Source organism: Astyanax mexicanus, chromosome 6 (genome assembly GCF_023375975.1).
Source record: "Astyanax mexicanus isolate ESR-SI-001 chromosome 6, AstMex3_surface, whole genome shotgun sequence".
In the NCBI taxonomy this organism is placed as follows: domain Eukaryota; kingdom Metazoa; phylum Chordata; class Actinopteri; order Characiformes; family Acestrorhamphidae; genus Astyanax; species Astyanax mexicanus.
In genome coordinates, this window is record NC_064413.1 from 57,355,001 (window position 1) to 57,375,646 (window position 20,646).

The 20,646-nt window shown below is 38.1% G+C and overlaps 2 protein-coding genes across 3 annotated transcripts in view; both read right to left on the reverse strand.

The window, feature by feature from the left end:
- The window catches only part of LOC103043989 (zinc finger protein 501), a 32,171-nt gene extending 22,832 nt beyond the window's left edge, over positions 1–9,339 (reverse strand). The window contains exons 1-2 of one of the 2 annotated variants that reach the window (XR_007439534.1): positions 9,256–9,339; positions 4,344–6,259 (exon numbers count right to left, since the gene is read on the reverse strand). Coding sequence is in view for 1 of the 2 variants with exons in the window: in XM_049480368.1 (XP_049336325.1) it covers positions 4,603–6,177 (1,575 nt within the window). In the remaining variant the exon portion in view is untranslated. Of the gene's footprint in view, positions 1–1,739; positions 6,260–9,255 lie in introns of those variants that run through there. The other variant, XM_049480368.1, reaches the window with a different exon arrangement.
- LOC125802545 (uncharacterized) lies at positions 6,237–19,314 on the reverse strand. Its single transcript, XM_049480934.1, has 7 exons — positions 19,252–19,314; positions 16,790–16,905; positions 15,779–15,861; positions 14,393–14,628; positions 14,100–14,215; positions 9,256–9,400; positions 6,237–6,259 (listed from the first exon to the last, which is right to left on the reverse strand). Exons 1-7 carry the CDS (start codon positions 19,289–19,291, stop codon positions 6,237–6,239), a joined length of 759 nt encoding a protein of 252 aa, XP_049336891.1. The 5' UTR covers positions 19,292–19,314.
- Positions 19,315–20,646: the final 1,332 nt, after the last annotated feature.

Below are 20,646 nucleotides of genomic sequence, written 5' to 3' on the forward strand. Positions count from 1 at the left end.
GGTGGATGGAGAGAGACATGATGTCCCAGATGTGCTCAATCGGATTCAGGTCTGGGGAACGGGCGGGCCGGTCCATAGCTTCAATGCCTTCATCTTGCAGGAACTGCTGACACACTCCAGCCACATGAGGTCTAGCATTGTCCTGCATTAGGAGGAACCCAGGGCCAACCGCACCAGCATATGGTCTCACAAAGGGTCTGAGGATCTCATCTCGGTACCTAATGGCAGTCAGGCTACCTCTGGTGAGCACATGGAGGGCTGTGCGGCCCTCCAAAGAAATGCCACCCCACACCATTACTGACCCACTGCCAAACCGGTCATGCTGAAGGATGTTGCAGGCAGCAGATCGCTCTCCACGGCGTCTCCAGACTGTCACGTCTGTCATGTGCTCAGTGTGAACCTGCTTTCATCTGTGAGGAGCACAAGGCGCCAGTGGCGAATTTGCCAATCCTGGTGTTCTCTGGCAAATGCCAAGCGTCCTGCACGGTGTTGGGCTGTGAGCACAACCCCCATCTGTGGACATCGGGCCCTCATACCATCCTCATGGAGTCGGTTTCTAACCGTTTGTGCAGACACATGGCCTGCTGGAGGTCATTTTGCAGGGCTCTGGCAGTGCTCCTCCTGTTCCTTCTTGCACAAAGGCGGAGGTAGCGGTCCTGCTGCTGGGTTGTTGCCCTCCTACGGCCTCCTCCACGTCTCCTGGTGTACTGGCCTGTCTCCTGGTAGCGCCTCCAGCCTCTGGACACTACGCTGACAGACACAGCAAACCTTCTTGCCACAGCTCGCATTGATGTGCCATCCTGGATGAGCTGCACTACCTGAGCCACTTGTGTGGGTTGTAGAGTCCGTCTCATGCTACCACGAGTGTGAAAGCACCACCAACATTCAAAACTGACCTGTTGTCTATTCCATTTGCACAACAGCAGGTGAATCAGTGTTGCTTCCTAAGTGGACAGTTTAATTTCACAGAAGTTTGATTTACTTGGAGTTATATTGTGTTATTTCAGTGTTCCCTTTATTTTTTTGAGCAGTATATATATATATATATATATGTTCTTTTTTTAAACACTGAAATTATTTGTCATAATGTTATAATTGTGCAAAATAAAAATTCTAATTAAAATCAAGTTGGTTTGATATTTGATTTTAAAATTTTGTCTGAAACTTACTTATTACTTAATATAACTGCCTTTTTTGTGTAAATTTACCTAATTAATGCAAAAGTGAAGTGACATTGAATTCTTCCTCAATTGCAGCACCCAGTTGCACTGATTATTAACAGTTCACATTACCTCATTTATAATAATTGATTTTGAAACTACACTATATGTCCAAGTGTCTGCGGACATCCCTCCTATAATTAATGCAGCCACAGATGTGCACATAAACACAGCTTCTCTACTCCTTGTGTAGATGTAGAGCAATTATAATATGATAAATAATAAAAAATTAAGATAAATAAACAAGAACCCTGTTGGCTTCATGCCTAATGCCATACCCTGAAATTAATACCCTTAATTTCAGAAGAAACAATAAACAGTGTTTTTAAATACTTTTATCCATATAGTGAAAATGGAAAAACTGCCAGTCCTAATGCATGATGGGTAAAATCTTAAAGGTGAAAAGATGTTCGTGAGTCAAGGTTTCACAACAATAAAGACAATGATTAAAAAATTGAATCAATAAGAATTGTATTTGGTGTGATGCAACATATGCAAAAATGAGCCCCACTGCAAAAATAGCTTTAAAGGTTTATTCAAATTATTTTCCAGTTTTTAAAATGCAATGGATTATAAAAAAAATCAACACAGCACAGACATATCTCAAATAGTCGACAAAATACTGATTAGATATACAGTTGTAGCAACTACAAGAATAGTCCCTGAAGCCGAAAAGAAATAAAATAAAATAAAATAAAACTGGATAACATACTGAATAAGGTATAATACTGAGAATTTATGTAGAAAACAACAATATCCTATAGGGCAAAACTCCATAAAACACCATATTCTTTTATTGATCTTACACATCAGGGCATAAACAATTACCAACATCAATTCGATTCACAACATATATTTTCTCTTGCAGGACCATCAAGTTTATATATTCCCACATCCTGAAGCAGCCAAGGCCCTATTAGTTTACTGGAGAGGAAGCTCCACCTTCAGGACTACAATAAGTACAGATACTGTATATAGGTACATATAATGGATATGTATCACAGGTAAGTATATCATAAGCATATAAGATAAAATCTACAGGTAAGTATATCAGCCAAGAATTATTATTTTACTTTAATTTTAACCCATTTTCTCAAATTATCCAACCATTCATTAGGACTTCCCCAATCACCATGGTGAAGGGCGCATTTCTCCTCCGATACGTGTAAAGCCAGACTCTGCATCCTTTTGAACTGCCACTAATGAGGAAATCACAGCGACTCAGCTCTAATACATCAGCTTACAGACGCCTGCGCTAACCAAAATTACACAGGAGTGAGTAACATGGGAGAGAGCGCCATCTACCCACCTGGAGGAAACAAGGCCAATTGTGTTATCTCGTACTCGAGCATCAGGTATGTATAACTATTAGCCTGAGAAAACGTTTTTCCAGGTCATGAAAGGGGAGGGACCCTGAACATCTCTCCTAGGTCAGGGCTTTTAGAGGCTCTATTATAAAGTGCTCCTCTGGTGGTCATGCATGTACAGAAACTAAAGAAAAAGGCACAAACAGTAATACAAAAAAAAAAAAACTTTAGCACAATGCCAGTCCCAAGCAGTGTTAATGTCATTTACTAAAACTATGAAAAATTGACGACCTAATTTTTTATGACCAAGACAAGAAGTAAATAAAAATTAATACTTGAAAATTAAACTATGATTAAATGTATTATACTTTTTGTCAAATAATGAAAACTAATCGAAAATAGGGAATTATTTTCTTTTTTTATAAAATAATATTATTAAGAAGTGATCATAACACAGGCGCTCCACACAGCATCCTTATGACCGGTTCCCCTGAGATGGGTAAAAGTGAATTATTTCAGAAACTTGGCTTTATTTGTCCCACCATGTTTACAGGTCACTTGCTTTAAAACTATTTTAAATGTTAGCATTATTTAAATGCAACAAAACTCAAAGGCTATAATTTTAATAAACATTACATTACATTACATTACATTTGGCAGACGCTTTTGTCCAAAGCGACTTACAATAGTCAAGTACAATGTAAAATAAGTTTAAAGGTAAAACATCTTTGGATAGGGATAAAAGGAGGTCAAAGGGGAATAATAGGATAGAGGAGTGAAGGAGGGGAAGAAGGAAATGAGGTTAGAAGTAGTTAGTGTGTTAGAGGTGTTAAGAGAGTAAGTGCTCTTTGAAGAGCTCAGTCTTCAGGAGTTTATTAAAGATAGTGAGAGATTCTCCTGATCTGGTAGTAGAAGGTAGTTAGTTAGAGGTGTTAGGAGAGTAAGTGCTCTTTGAAGAGCTCTGTCTTCAGGAGTTTATTAAAGATAGTGAGAGATTCTCCTGATCTGGTAGTAGAAGGTAGTTAGTTAGAGGTGTTAGGAGAGTAAGTGCTCTTTGAAGAGCTCTGTCTTCAGGAGTTTATTAAAGATAGTGAGAGATGCTCCTGATCTGGTAGTAGAAGGTAGTTAGTTAGAGGTGTTAGGAGAGTAATGCTCTTTGAAGAGCTCTGTCTTCAGGAGTTTCTTAAAGATAGCGAGAGATTAGCAATACATAGCAATACATAAGATCAAGCAATACATAAGATCAAAATATCTTAAAAATAGCAAAACAATAAAAATACATACTTTTTACTAAAATGACTAAAATGCATTAGACTAAAATGTTGTTTGTTTTTGTCGACTAAAACTAATAATAACCAAAATAATAAAATGTGACTAAAACCTGCCTAAAATCATCTGTCAAAATAATCAAACACTGGTCCCAAAAGATGGCAGAAAGCAAGATTTAAGATTATTTTGTTATTAATTTGTGTTTCTTTACACGTGTTAACGTATCTCTGGTAGTCTGTCTGTGAGCTCAGAGTTAATGTCTGTAAGAGGTGGAGTCGATCTTCCTGCTTCTGCAGCTGCATCTATTCAGAAATTTGGAAATTTTCGATCTAGTTCATCAGTTGGATTTATGTTTGACATACTTTAGATTATTTCCTAAATGGGAAGTGAGGTGGGCTTGTGAACAGACAGGGTGCAGCTTAAATATTTGACCGTACATGCATAAATAATTATAATAATAATGCTGCAAGTTGAGTGACTTTAACGTAACTTGGGTCTATAAAACCCTACGCAAGCAAATAACCATTTAAAGATTCCATGCAGACACCTCTTTATATATCTTTATATGTAGTTGAATATAGACTTATGCACTTAAAAAACGCCAACACATCCCCATGAAAAACAAACTCTCCTAAAGAGCTCAGTAAAAAAATAAGTCCTCACTGGTACCTCTCCACACAGATACGTTGTTTTAAGATTTTACCTCAGAAACAGTTTAAGTGTTTGAGATTTTTTCTCTATAAGTTACACAAATGTTTTAAATCTGGGTTGGGACTTGTTGTAGCCATTGGTGTGAAATTTCTTTTTTAATGACCCTTCTTAATGCACTTGTGCTTTTTTAAATTATTTGAATACCTGAAGCTCTTCTCACACACAAAGCAGTAATACGGTTTCACTCCGGTGTGAGTGCGCTGGTGCATATGCAGGGAATTCAGATGAGCAAAACTCTTCTCACAGTCTGAACACTGATACGGTTTCTCTCCGGTGTGAACGCGCCGGTGTGAGTCGAGATGTTTCTGAGTGCCAAAACTCTTCTCGCAGTCGGAGCAGTGATACGGTTTCTCTCCAGTGTGAATGCGCTGGTGTACTTTAAATTCCGTGCTATTGTTAAAAGTCTTCCCGCAGTCTGAGCAGAAGTACGGTTTCACTCCTGTGTGAATGCGCTCGTGTATCCTGAGATGACTCGTATTCTTAAAACTCTTCCCACAGTCTGAACACTGATACGGTTTCTCTCCAGTGTGAACACGCTGGTGTACTTTCAGATGAGACGGTTGAGTAAAACTCTTTCCACAGTCTGAACAGTAATAAGCTTTTACTCCGGTGTGAATGCGCTGGTGTAAGGTGAGATTGCTCTTTTGAGTAAAACTCTTCCCACAGTCTGAGCACTGATACGGTTTCTCTCCAGTGTGAACGCGCCGGTGTGTGATAAGGTGAGTCTGTTGAGTAAAAGTCTTCCCGCAATCGGAGCACTCAAATGGTTTCTCTCCAGTGTGAACGCGCTGGTGTTTGTTCAGTTTAGTCTGACAATTAAAGCTCTTTCCACAGTCTGAGCACTCATACGGTTTCTCTCCAGTGTGAATGCGCTGGTGTCCTTGTAGACTATTCTTATAAGCAAAACTCTTCCCGCAATCTGAGCACTCATGCGGTTTCTCTCCGGCGTGAACGCGCTGGTGAAGTCGTAGATAACTCTGTGTAGTAAAACTCTTCCCACATTCTGGGCACTGATACGGTTTCTCTCCAGTGTGAACGCGCCGGTGTGAGTTGAGATGACTCTGACGGACAAAACACGCCCCGCAGTCGGAGCACTGATACGGTTTCACTCCAGTGTGAATGAGCTTGTGTGTTCTGAGTGAACTGTTATTATTAAAAGTCTTTCCGCAGTCTGAGCACTGATACGGTTTCTCTCCTGTGTGAATGCGTTCGTGTATCCTGAGGCTGCTCGTATTATTAAAACTCTTTCCACAGTCTGAGCACTTATAGGGTTTCTCTCCGGTGTGAATGCGCTGGTGTACTTTCAGATGAGACGGTTGAGCAAAACTCTTCTCACAGTCTGAACAGTCAAATGGTTTCTCTCCTGTGTGAATCTGCTGGTGTATGCTGAGGGAAGACTTTTGAGCAAAACTCTTCCCGCAGTCTGAACACTCAAACGGTTTCTCTCCGGTGTGAATTCGCTGGTGTACTCGTAGTTGAGCCTGTTTATTAAAACTCTTCCCACAGTCTGAACATTCGTGAGTTTTCTTCTTGTCTGTACTCTTCTTCATTTTCCCGCCAGGTGTAGGAGAGGATGTTTGCAAAGTTTTGGAGATTTTTCTGGGTGCCATGTTTTTTCCCTCTTCAGAAGCTTGTTGTCTTTGGGAAGTCTTTCGATTGTGCTTCTTCATAGAAGCGAAATATCATCCAGGTAGGAAAGTGGACACTAGAAGCAGAAGCAGGAGACGACTCAGGACAGGAAGGCATTAATTTCTGTAAGAAACAAAGAAAAAACAAACTAAGCTCAGTGCAAAATACAGTAGAAGCAGAATCTTAAACTGAGGTGGGAACTAGAAATGACTGTATTGTGTTCTGGTGCAGTCCACTGCAGGTGTGGAAGCTATCCGCTCCCTGTGCTGTGTGTGGGACCAAAGAATGGCTTTGAGAACATACACGAAGAAAAGTGAAACTGCACAATTGTTTCACAGTTGTGAAACCAGCAATAATTACCTCCATCATGGGTCCAGACTCAATAATTCAGGAACTGTGCAACAATGCCGTAAATCAATTAAGTAGTCTTTAATAATGACAAGATATGGCTAGGTATCTATTCTATTCCTGACCACTGATGGACTTCAGATAGTGAGTGTTGGGTGGTTAATCGAATACATTTAATTAATAAAATTAGTGTTTTAATGTGATGTTTAAAATGCAACAATGAAGATACAGTACTGTAAGGAAGAAGAACAATATTCAATTTATTCTATTTATTACGATCATTTATTCAATTATGAGTGTGCTTGATTAAGTGAATGTTTTAAATCCAGAAAACTGCCCAGTATAATCACACTTCCCCCTCCCACATAATCCCACCTAGCGGTTTAAATTGCAGAGTGACACACTTTTAAAAAGGAAATTAATTTTAAAGTAAGTCATGTTAAAGTTGTTGATGTATCTCTTTTTATGATCTATAGTTTAAATTCTTCAGCTGTTTTTCTGCTAATGAGGTCTTCATATATTGTATAATTTTGCAGAACAAAATAAACCCAGAAGTAATCAGAGCCTTAATGTAAAGCCTCCGTGTTTTATAATATATGTACTCCTAACCATACAGTAAGTCTGTACTGTAAATGTGTGCATGTATGTACATATGAATTAAAAATTAATGAATTTATGTATGTATTAATACACCATTCAATATGTTTGTCTTTGTTAAAGAGTTGGTGGAGTTGTGATAATATAAAGTATTTCAGTATAAAAGCAGGTATTTGTAATGTGTGACAGCTTCCTTGGTTCCCATTTCTAAACATGAAATCACAGAGTTTTGCCAAATTTATGATAAACTGTGGACAGCCGTGGTTACCCGATCTGTGCCCCCTGCTCAGTTTGCAGTGCACATGCGCGGAACAAATCGGGCATGGGTAACAGATCGGGTAGTGACAGGCAGACTATACGGCGCTTATGTGTAAATGATCGGTTGTTGTTAAAAGAAAGCAGCTTTGTGTAGCTGCGCTTTAACAGCCGGATGTAACTGCCGGGTGAGATAGGACCTACACACAGTTGCTTTTGTCTTTTGTGAAGATCACACTACTTTGTTCAGTGTTCTGTGTGAACATGTACCTCAAGGGAAAAATTACATTTACAAGCACATATAAAACATTAAATATAAAACCTGCCAGAGTAAACATCAGTAGAAAGGATTGTGTTTTCAGGAAAAAAATATATTATACAGAATAATAACATGTTTTATTTGCAAATTGCTCAATATAAAAGCTCATTGATATTCTGTTTTCATACACAATTTAGGTAATTGTATGGTTTGACAATTATGACAATCATAAAAATCGTAAGAATCATGAGAATTGTTCATTTAAAAAAAAGAACACATCTATTTATTTTAATTTATTTAAATTATTATTTTTTTATATCACCCAGCTCTAATTTATATTTTTTCCAATATCAAGCATCCAGAAATCAAATGTATACCATTATTTTGTACAGATGCCCAGTGTTTAGGCAAAGAAAAACTGTATAAATGCTCCTTCTACTGGTTGGAAAAGTGTAAAGGTGAGTTTATACTGTCTGAATCGTGTGTGTGTGTGTGTGTGTGTGTGTGTTAAAAACCACAGGAATATAATCTGTAATTCTTTGCATTATTTGAGGTCTGAAAGCTCTGCATCTTTTTTGTTATTTCAGTCATTTCTCATTTTCTGTAAATAAATGCTCTAAATGAGAATATTTTTATTTGGAATTTGGGAGAAATGTTGTCTGTAGTTTATAGAATAAAACAACAATGTTCATTTTACTCAAACATAAACCTATAAATAGCAAAATCAGAGAAACTGATTCAGAAACGTGTGTATGTGTGTGTGTATATGTATATATACATATATGAATCATTACTACATCTCTGCCGTTTGTAACAAACTAAACCGTGTGTAAATCGGGTATAAATCAGTAGAGTTGTGATTATTATTATTATAGCTGTAACAAACACCTTTCTCAGTACAAATAAATACACTGGGGGCGCGTGGTTGCCTCCTCCAATATGGCGGCCGCGCTGACACGCCTATGATTGTACATGCTGAACAGAAGACTAACAAATAAATTGTGCCAAAACATGAAAAGAATTCTGGGAACTTTAGTTCTAGTACACTTAACATAAAAAAAAAACAACAACAAAAAAACAGGGCATTTTAAGGCTCCTAAACACAATACAGAACAACGTTAAAATCAAATTTATACTAAGACATAAGTAAAACAACAAAAAGTAATGCAAACTAAGACCAAAATAAATACAAGAAATTACTAAAAATACTCGTTAAAAGTGTGTAAAGAAGAGCCAGTTAAACAGCGTGGAAAGCACAGGAAAACAAAAAGGAAACGTTAAGCTTTTTGTGATTTTATTTTATTGTGGTTTAATTTATTGAAACGATTTAATTATTTGTTAGGGCATTCGCTTTTTGGGAAATTAATAACAAATGGTCACCAACACTAAAGGCATGGTAACTTCATAGCTCATTGTTTTAGTAAAGTTTATTAAAATGTTTTAGACCAGTTCTAAGTCAATATTCCTATAAATACGGTCACAATTAGCTTCAACTAACTGTAGAAATATAAATTACCCAGCATGTAGAGTTATTTATAGTCTAAAGGCATTTATTTCTTTTTTTTTACACTGTTCACTCAGTTTAACCTACTTAAACTCTCCCTTGCGCTGTTTCAACTCTATTTATCTCATTTTTCTGTTTATTTCTACAGAAACTCACCTTTAGAACTGAAGAAACGGGAGATCTCCTGCAGGAGGTCCTGCTGCTCCACCGCTCTACTCAAACTGCAGAACTTGCTCCGCGTGGCGTCGCCTAGCAGCCGCAACATCCGGCCTTCAAAATAAAAGTCCTGCACGGAATGTAACTATAATGCACAGAAAAAGAGACTATAATATTCTACTCTATAATATAATATTCTACTCCTCGCGGGAGGGTCAGTAGTTGTAGCTCCGGCTACTGTTCATTTACATATATTTACATGCTGGTAAAGTAGAAAAAATAAAGAATGAAAAGTGGAAAATGAAAAAGAAAAACGGAAAAAGAAAACTAAAACACCAGCAGAGTGCGCTAATCTTCTTTTGCATTAGCCTTTTTATTTTTGGGACCTAAAGCGCCGTTGCAATTGATTTTTCCATTTTGTGCTTTTAATTTATTTCTGTCAAACATGCAGTCTAATATTGCAAAAAATATTAAATAAAAACATTTCCATTTCATGTTGATTTTATTTTTTACATTTATTATGCAGTTCATCAAGAAAAGGCAAGGCCAAAGTGAAGCTTTTATTTTCTTTACACAATTAGCTTGTTCATTTTAGATTAGACTGTAAAATATCCGTATGGTAATGAAAATAAAATGGCAAAAAGCCTTTTTTATTTAAATTTTATTTTTTGTCACATATGACCCGTGCTCAAGTGAAAAAATAGTTTAATTTTGTTTTTAATTTTGTCATAATATTTTCACACACGTTTAAAAAAATAAAGTGTAAATCGGTATTTGCATTTTTATTTTAGTTTTATTTTTGGCAGGATTTACCTCCTATAGTGATCATCCATCTTCCTCTTGATTAAATTCCAGAGGTTTTTAATTTGGTAAAATCAAAGAAACTCATCATTTTTAAGTGGTCTTTTATTTTTTTCCAGAGCTGTATATAGGAAATAAATCCAACTAATTAAATATATATATATTTTTCCATTGTATTGGAAGTCTGTGTATATATTTTATATTTCATATTGAACAGTGAAACATGATTACAAAGGGTTTCAACATGATCACATTAAATTAGGTGTTACTTTTCTATTTATGGCTCTAGTACCTAATACTTACTTCATGTCTCATAAACTGACGGGGCCGTCATATTGGATGGGTCTCCCAGGCGCCCCCAGTGCATTTATTATAAGTACTGAGGAAGGTATATATATATATATACATTTTTAAAGCAAAACTGTTGAAAGCAAAATCCGCTGATTTGTTAGTATTGTGTTGTTCATTGTGAACTGTCTTCAGGTTCAATATCAGTATTCTCTCTGTAAATGTGACGTGTTTCTTTATATATGTGCTGCACTCCTTCTTTTAGAGCTGACTGTGCATGCTTTATGTTTTCTTTTTACTTATATCTCTTGGGATTTATAGTAAGAGACAATTTTTTATTTAATTTTAGACCAAAACTGAGCTGCTGGTTGACGCTGTGAAGGAGCTCCAGCAGCTCATTTACGGGAACAGCAATGTTATTTTATTTACTATTCTGTTTATTGTTGATGCAAAAGTTCACGTGTGTGTAATTAGTAGGGGTGTATGCTCGGCTCGGCACCTGTGTTACCAAGATTTTTTTTTTTTTGTAAAAAATATATCATAATTCAACTTTTACCTAAGAATTTTCTATCTGAAATATATATATTTATTTATAATTTACTGGGTATGGAACCTCTGCCTCATCTGGTGCTGTGCTGTTTTTGTAAAACACTTAAAGTAACATAAAGCTGACTATACCTAGAGAGTCATACCTTTAGGAAGTATGTTTATGTATTGAGATATATTTAAACATTAAAAAAAATCCTGAATGTTCATGCTCGCCAATGACCTTATCCAGCCCCACTAAACCCGTTACCCAATGATCAACCACAGGTTTAATTCTTATATAGATAAACAGGAAACAGAGAGTATTGTTTTTGCCAGTAGGGAGATACAAGATCTCTTTATTATTACAGACAGTTTCTGCACATCAGTGTTTGCAGTTAAACCCCAGCAGTATTAAAAATCCACTGTCTGTAGGGTCTGTAACACAGATCCATGAAATGGGTGGGACCAGTATTAAACGTTATAGGTCCGTAAACCTGAACTCCATAAAGTTTGTTGTTCCAAAGGGCCCCACTGCCCGAGTCCCCCTATAAAACAAATCAGAAACAGCGATTCATCAATCAGTGAGATTCCCTGATTCAGTAAAATTAAGTAAAAAGCTGCAAAAGACATGTACTAATTCTCTTAATTAATCATGGGTGTGGTTAATTAATCATGGGTGTGGTTAATTAATCATGGGTGTGGTTAATAATTTTCAGAGTGTCTCTTGCTCATCATTCTCTTTAAGAGTAGATCAGGTGAGCTCTGACTTTGGTGGATTGCTATTGTAACGGTGCAGCTACCTGGACGTGTTCAACAAACTCTTCTCAGCAGAGGAAACTGAGCTGCTGGTTGACGCTGTGAAGGAGCTCCAGCAGCTCATTTACGGGAACAGCAATGTTATTTTATTTACTATTCTGTTTATTGTTGATGTAAAAGTTGGGTTTGTGCTGCTGTGTGTTCATGTGTGTGTAATAAGTGGGGGTGTACGCTCGGCTCGGCACAGCGTCTGTGTTACCGAGATAGCGATGAACGTCTGACTGTTGACTTTTGTCTAGTCTGATGAGTTCTAGTCAGTGTAGCACCTGTGTTTTCCGTTGCCAAGATATCAATACACAAGAAATTTGTCACCAGTGTAGATCAGGAGTCAGCAACCCGTGGCTCCAGAGCCGCATGCGGCTCTTTCATCCTAATACTGCGGCTCCGCATGGCTTGGGAAAATTAATTATAAGTATTTAATTGAAGTGTATTTTATTTTGTGTTAGTTGCTTTTTTTAAAATAGTTCTAAATTGGAAGATTATTGTAATCTTGAAATATTAAAACAAAATTATATTTTATTATATTTCATCGCTCAAAATAAGTGTCACACTTGGAAAAGCCGGTATACGGCGTCCATGTATCGATACTTTCAACCCCAGGTAGGCCAAGTGTGGAGAAATGCAAGAAAAGAAAAATATCTCAGCGTGTTTCTTTTTAAAACATTTTTTTTTCAAGAATTCAAAGGGCCGTATTGTACACCCTGGGCAAGTCGCGTTTTGTTGCTCGTTGCTATCTTACACCCTGTCAACAGTATTGCGCACACGTCATTAAAATAGCTTCAGAATTTAGGAATATATACACTGGTGGGCATGGTGGTCTGGAAGTGAGGTGTGTTCAGGTAAATATCTTGGAGGTGGGAAACACAGGAGCTCCACTGACTGATTAAAACCCTGACGACAGTCAACAAAATACCACATATCACCGCCACCCCACTCCCACAACACGCCCAGAGCCTTCAGGAACCAAAAATAAAATATCAAAATGTGCAAAGTAAATATTAATTACTATTAGTTATATTTTTTTCTGATATTTATAAGGATTTATAATTATGTTCAGTAGACGGACTTAATAATTGATGCTTAACATAGCAGATATAGAATCCTGCTGTTTGAGAATTTGACAGATACACCTGATGCTCATTCTCACTCATCCTGCAGTTTTGGAAATAAAAAATGAAAACAGAAAAAAACACATCGATTGAACATAAATTTGTTTTTTTAAATTAGAAAAATATTAAAGCATGTTGCTTCCGTGCTCTCGCTTCTCGCTCTGCCTTTCAGTTCTCAGCTCCCGGTGAAACCAGATGTGAAGATCTATAAAGGTATATGTTCGTTTCTCATCACCAGGTCACATATATTAAAATATAAAATATATATTCATTACTAGTTTGGTCTGCTCTCTAAAATTTGCGCCTCTGTCTTTGTAAAACAAAAGTTTAACGTTTTAATGAATGACGTCTGATCAAGTGTAGTTTAAGCTGCAAAGCAATAGTATAAAACACTATAACCAGCATCTTTACTGAAATGTTATGTATTGTTATTGAGGCAAAGTTGCGCTGCACCTCATCTCTTTCGCAGCGCGCGGAACTGAGTTCAGAGCGAGGTTACAAATATAATATAAAACTCAATTCAAATCAACTTCAGAGGAGTAAGGACCTGTGAAGTTAATACTTTACAGGTCCTTATGAGGTTTAACTTTTATGAGGTTTTGGTGTGCTGTTTCCATGATTTGAAAATGAAACAAATGTCAGTTAGTCAGTGTTGCAAACCTAGCTTTTACATCAACAATAAACAGAATAGTAAATAAAATAACATTGCTGTTCCCGTAAATGAGCTGCTGGAGCTCCTTCACAGCGTCAACCAGCAGCTCAGTTTCCTCTGCTGAGATGCACAAAAGCGCCGCGATCCAAAGTCAGAGCGCGACTGAGACTGGCACGAATGAGACTGGCACGCTGATTGGTTTATTTCACGTTACACCCAAAAACACCCATGATTAATTAAGAGAAATGGTACATTCCTTTTTGAGCTGTGCAAAGGCGTATTTTTGCGCCCTCATGATTCCAAAGACACACTGACATGCCCTAAATCAAATTGCGTAATACGCAAATGACTGGTGCTCTATAGAACGCTAAAAGAGGGTCCAAAAAGTATTTTTGTAATTTTTTTTTACGTGGAAACCGGGTCCAAATGGCTCTTTGGGTGTTAAAGGTTGCCGACCCCTGGTGTAGATATATTCAGAAACACTGTTGCTATTTTAACGATGCAGGTGGAAGGCGTGAAAAGGCGTTTCATACAAAGAGTGTAAAATAGAGCCCAATGTATGTTTTAAATTGTGCTTTTAGCTGATAGTCATATCTGTACAGTTTTAGTGAAGAGTTAGCGTTTGGTTAGGAGAAAGAATGGAAGCTTACCGCATTGCCATCTACATGAAAAGCCATACCACAGAACGTCTGGTTATTGTAATAAGTCGAATGACATATCTGCACTTTCATTTTTCCACAGCGAAGTGTTCCTGCATTGTAGGAGGCTGCAGAAGAGAGAAACATCTGTTACAATGACATAAAAAGGAGCTGAAGAGCATTTTGTACTGCTTACACAATCTTATAATGTGAATAGATTTAGTAGATTTAGTAGATTTCTCTATCTGGAGCTCTTGGCACACAGTCTGTTCAGGCCCCTCCCCAAATTCTCAGTAAAAACGTACACATGTGTCCCGTTTGGTTAATGTAAGCGTCCTGCGAGCCGAAAATGTCCACTTCCTCTCTAAGTGGTGGTGTGGTGCAGTGGAGGTCCGGCAGTTCGGCTTTGGTTTTTCCGTTGGACAGTATTCTCCTGCGCAGCTTCAGCAGCATGAGGTCATGACCGGGATATTTCACTTTCTCAACAATGCGGCGCATGATTGCAGTGTCTGGCTGTCGTCCCTCCAGCACTGTGAGATCACTGTAAAATATACAGAAAGGCATGAAAAGATAAATGTCCTGCAGGTAAACCTAAGCTCTTAATGACAGGTCTAGAGCTGTAGTTGGAACGACGCAGCTGAACCACGGTAGTTGCGAACATCCGCTGGAACTACGGTTTTGGGAAACACCTGAGTAGCTTAACTAAGGTTCACACTATGTAAGTTACTAACGTGGTTACTTCCATAGTTCCAACCACGCTTTTGGGAAACACCTGCATCGCAGCTGCATCGTCCAGACTATGTAAGTTGCTACCGTAGTTAGCAACTACACTTTTGGGAAACGAACCCCTGATTAATGTAAATAGCCCCTGCTTTCACTCACTCCTCGCCCGGTATTGAATCTATTTCTATAGCTCTTTTACCTTGTGTTCCCTTTGTTGTTTGACCTTTTGTTTCAGACCCTTTTTGCTTCCTTGACTGCTTTTTTTGCCTAGCAGTTTGTTATTTTTGTATTTTTGACCATCCCTTTGCCTTGTCCTCTGCCCTGTTGTGGATTTTCTGTGTATGACCTCTTTGCCTGCTCACTCTGGTATGTTTTTTGTTTATGGTGACAGTTGGTTCTTGACCCTGCCTGTCCCTGACTATTCTTATAAGCCCAACCCCTTCTTTAATAAATAATATGTTGGGTATCCACGATTGTCTGTCCTGTGTTTGGCTCTCGTGACACCCTAATCAGTTACACTGATTGTTTAGAAGAATGTCCAGTTTGGCGAGTTGCCTTTCCGGGTGTTGTGCTGAGCTCTGTCTCTCTGCCTAGGTGCAGGCTCCTCCCACAGCAGAAGGAGTGTAAGGATTGCTTTCGTTTCTGTTTATGATACAGATACACTACAGGGTTATTTCTTTGTTTTGTCCCCAGGTTTGACCCATCTACTCTGATTTTTGTCTTGCTCTTTTGTGCTTTATGTTCTGAGTGATTATCTCTGTTTTACGACTCCCGTTGGTCGCTTTTGGACAAAGTTTGTCTCTGGGTTTTAACCTTTACTTGTATTTTGACATCTGAGTAGGAGCTGTATAAGCAAGTTTTAACAATTTAATTATAATGATGCATAACAATAATATCTGAAAGAGACACTGGTGTTTTAATGTAGATCTGTGGAGTGTGTGCTGTGTTCTGTTCTGATTGGTTCTTACCTCTTATCACAGTGGGCTGCAGTGAGGATCCACCTCGAGCGAATCCTTGTCCCGCCACAAATGACATAACTGAAATATTGGTGCTGTAGGGTAAAAAAAGGTTAAATATTAAAACTTTAAAGGGTAAAGTAAACATTGTCTATTATAGAATAAGTTTATCATCAGATAATAATCTCTAGTATAACCTCTACAAATTAGTACAGTTACACAAAAACTGCCAAAGATGGCAGAACTAATCATGACTGCAAGTTTACAGAAGGAAAAACCTCCTTAACTTTTAATTCTATTCATCATTAAATTCAAACTATATAGCTCTGTAAAAAAATAAGACATCACTTAAAAATGATGAGCTTCTTTGATTTTACCAAATTAAAATCCTCTGGAATATAATCAAGAGGAAGATGGATGATCACAAACCATCAAACCACCAAACTGAACTGCTTGAATTTTTGCACCAGGAGTAAAGCAGCATAAAGTTATCCAAAAGCAGTGTGTAAGACTGGAGGAGAAGAACATGATGACAAGATGCAGGAAAAAAACTGTGATTAAAAACCAACCAGGGTTATTCCACCAAATATTGATTATTTCTGAACTCTTAAAACTTTATGAATATGAACTTGTTTTCTTTGCATTATTTGAGGTCTGAAAGCTCTGCATCTTTTTTGTTATTTCAGTCATTTCTCATTTTCTGTAAATAAATGCTCTAAATGAGAATATTTTTATTTGTAATTTGGGAGAAATGTTGTCTGTAGTTTATAGAATAAAACAACAATGTTCATTTTACTCAAATATAAACCTATAAATAATGACGTCAACCCAAAATTAAATGATGGGGCCCTTCACTGGATTTTATATCCGGGGTCAACATGGAACCCATAGAAAGTTTGTGGTTCTTAGTTGGGTCCCAAACACAGGCATGTTATCTGGGACACAGCTGATCTGAGTTCCCTCTAGAAACAGCAGTGAAAGTGCTGCAGATGAAATTACTGATAAATATGGTGGGATTTTTACCTGTGGGTCTCGGAGGGTGGTCAGTGACAGCATCACTTGGTGCTTGCCTTCTCCCTCCCGACAGTAACGAGTGTTCCGTCCAGTTACTCTTTTCTCGATGGACCCCAGAGCGGCTCCTGTTGGTGGAAGAGAAAGATGGAGGTTGTTTGTAGAACTCAATAATTAATATAGTCGCAAGCGGCAATCAGCGGGTTCAAGCACCAACTGGCACAATGGTGCCTACTAGAGCATAGGATGGTGATGTGTAAGAAGGTCTAATATAATTGGAAACACTCTGTCACATTTATAGATTATCAAAAGTTTGTGATGGGCAGAGGACATTGAACATGATCAGTGCTTACATTCACATACAAATCTTTTGAACTTTGTAGAATATTCATTAAGTGAGTTACAGTTAGTCAAAAGTTCTCTACATGTTATTGGTATTGATCAGGTGGCTTTAACCAGAATGTTCGCAAAGTGGTGTTCAGATTGACCATTTGACCTTTTCAAAATAAGCTAAAAGTTTTGACCAAACAAGTTTAAATTAACACAGAAGTACATGTTCTGATATGACATGTAATTACAAAGGTGTTCTAAATCTAGTTCTGAATTAAATGACGCTTCATCACAGTGATATTGTACATAAGTTTTAAACATTGTGAGATGATTAGAGCAAATACTGCAGAGTTACAGCAATTTAGGTTGGAAATTCCAAGGACGCACAGATTGCCTGATGCCTGGACACAATTGTATGTGAAATTTTTACAATTGTTTTTAAGTGCATGGTCCAGTTGTAGATATTGGAAAGTTGTAGATATTAACCCAAGGAATCCATCCAAAAAAGAATTTTGAATTTTGGTCTTAGGGTTCTTGAGTTATTGAGGAAAATGTGAACAATTAATTTCCTTGTTTGTAGCGCTACCACTTGACCAATTGGTGCCATTTTTGTTTGTGTCATCTGTAGGATATAAGAGAAGAAGAAGAAGAAGAAGAAGAAGAAGAAGAAGAAGAAGAAAAATCTGAGCAAAAACAATAGGGTTCAGGGCGCCGAGTGGTCCAGCGGTCTAAGGTGCTGCCACTATAAGCAGGAGGTCGCCGGTTCGAACCCCCACTCATGCAGCTTTACCATCAAGCTGCCGGCGCTCAGAGGGAGCAAAATTGGCCCTGCTCCCTCCGGGTGGGTAGATGGCGCTCTCTCCCCACATCACTCCTAGGGTGATGTCTGCAGCACAGGGTGTCTGTGAGCTGATGTACCAGAGCTGAGCCGCTGTGCCTTCCACCGCTTCCTCGGTAATGCTGCATCAGCAGCAGCTCGAAAATGTGTTAGTCTTCACCCTCCTGGTGTGTTGTGGCATTACTAGTGATAGGGGGGAGTCCTAATGAGTGGGTTCGGTAATTGGCCGTGTAAATTGGGGAGAAAAATGGGAAAAAATTAGAAATAAAATTATAAAAAAAAAAAAAAAAATATGGTTCTACGCACTTTCAGTGCTTGAACCCTAATAATACAAATAATAATAATAATAATAATATTATCAATTTAGGTTTATTTAATTTTCTATAATGTCTAAAGTAAGATGCATGCAGCTGTGATGTGTGCAGATGTGGCAGAAGTGGTTGCTGTGGTGTTTAAGATGGACATTCAGATGTTGCTAAGTTGTTGCAATGGTTCAAAATAATCAAATCGTATTGTAAAAAGCCCTATTTTGGAGACCTATAGGCAAGCCATAAGGATTGCTATTGCAACGGTGCAGCTACCTGGACGTGTCCAACAAACTCTTCTCAGCAGAGGAAACTGAGCTGCTGGTTGACGCTGTGAAGGAGCTCCAGCAGCTCATTTACGGGAACAGCAATGTTATTTTATTTACTATTCTGTTTATTGTTGATGTAAAAGTTGGGCTAGGCGACAGTCCTGTAGAGTTATTAACTATGAAACAGTGTTGCAAAGTTCAGCTCTAGAAAAATGAGAGATCAATTCAGTTTCTCAATCCGTCTCTCTGATTTTACTATTTATAGGTTTATATTTGAGTAAATTTAACATTGTTGTTTTATTCTATAAACTACAGACAACATTTCACCCAAATTACAAATAAAAATATTCTCATTTAGAGCATTTATTTACAGAAAATGAGAAATGGCTGAAATAACAAAAAAAGATGCAGAGCTTTCAGATCACAGTTTTTTTTTCATGCATCTTGGCAACATGTTCTCCTCCACCAGTCTTACACACTGCTTTTGGATAACTTTATGCTGCTTCACTCCTGGTGCAAAAATTCAAGCAATTCAAATTGGTTTGATGGTTTGTGATCATCCATCTTCCTCTTGATTATATTCCAGAGGATTTCAATTTGGTAAAAATGGTCTCTTATTTTTTCCAGAGCTGTAAAACATAACATTAAATAGTAATAGTAATAATTTTAATTTGGGTGAAGTATATCTGGGGTTTCTGCAGATATCTGATGATCTGTTTGGTTGGAACTCACCGGCCGTCAGCACCAGAATCAGCTGGAATGTCTTCATCATGGTCTTCCTCCTTCTGCAGGTCAGAACCTGAGATCTGGCTGGAGTTTTAACCCTTTATAGCCCACAAATCCAGCGTTATCTCAAACCGACCAATCAGCTTCTCTGCCCTCAATACTCCCGTCTGCCTCTCTCCATCTCTCATTGGCTGGTGGATCCTGGTCAGTTGGCAGTAAGATCATATACAATCCAGGCCCCACTATCATGGTGCGTCTGAACCGGTGGATCCTGTAGACCACACAGTCCATTTTTCCACTGCGAGTTGCACAGCCAGACATTCCAGTCCCTTTGGTGCTTGTCAGTGAGCATAGCGCGTAAAACATTTTTTCATTCCTTTATCCAACCATTTTTAGAAATTATATGGTGATGAAATGTAAAATGCTGATTCAAAAGGTAGAAGGTTGAGGGAAATATGTTGATTCAACGTTAAAATGTAAACATTTGCACAACCGTTTAACATTAAATGATGTTTCAACGTTGTTTCAATGCCTGTGAGCAGATGTTTCGGAACTGAGTCGATGAATTCACATGTATTGGAGGAATCATGTACTCGTCTGCACCCTCCTGGGGTCGCAGGCACCACTGGTGATGGGACGCACAAAGGGGTGGGACAATTGGGTAGCCAAATTGGGAGAAAATGGGGAAAAATCAGAAATAAATTTATTTTAAAAAGGCGGTTCATGCTGGAAAATCCCCCAATGACAATTCTCTGAAAAGAATAGTGGACCAAACTTCCTCCACTGTGAGTTACCACAAACGCTTGATTGCAGTTGATGCTTCTAAGGGTGCAACAACCAGTTATTCGGTTTTGGGGGAAACACTTATTTTCACACCACTGTATATAATGCACTATTCTGGTGCTAGAAAGAGTGAGATAAAACAGGGTGGGATTAGTATATAGATATAATAACACAGTCTGTATTCGCCTGTATTCTCTGTGGTTGTGATACAGTACTGAGTGGTGATATTGGTGAGTTTATCAGTAATTGTTGTAAGGAAATAGGGGTAGAGAGTAGAGAGAGTATGCAGATGGGAGCTACCAGTAAGGAGGAGAGATATAAAACATGTTTTCCGTAACCGTCACTGATTATTTCACTCCCTGATTAAGGCATCACGTTCAGCTCAGCTCTACTTATCGGGAGGGAGTTTTACAGCAGGAGTGCAGTGTTTGACCATCATCAACGAACATCATTTGTATTCAGTTTATCTCTAAAGGAGGTGGAGAACTCCCTGTAGTCCAGTCTACATACATTCTCAACTGTAGTGAGACAGCGGTTCATTATTCACTGTTTCAACATGTGTTTGAGTAAAATGAACATTGTTGTTTTATTCTATAAACTACAGACAACATTTCTCCC

Bases quoted from the DNA above. Each gene is read 5' to 3' on its own strand.
- LOC125802545 (XM_049480934.1), bottom strand. From the start codon at position 19,291: ATGATGAAGACATTCCAGCTGATTCTGGTGCTGACGGCCG. The intron at 15,862-16,789 runs GTAAAAATCCCA...TTTACCCTACAG, and splicing joins CCACCCTCCGAGACCCACAG to CACCAATATTTCAGTTATGT. The intron at 14,629-15,778 runs GTAAGAACCAAT...TATATTTTACAG, and splicing joins GCAGCCCACTGTGATAAGAG to TGATCTCACAGTGCTGGAGG.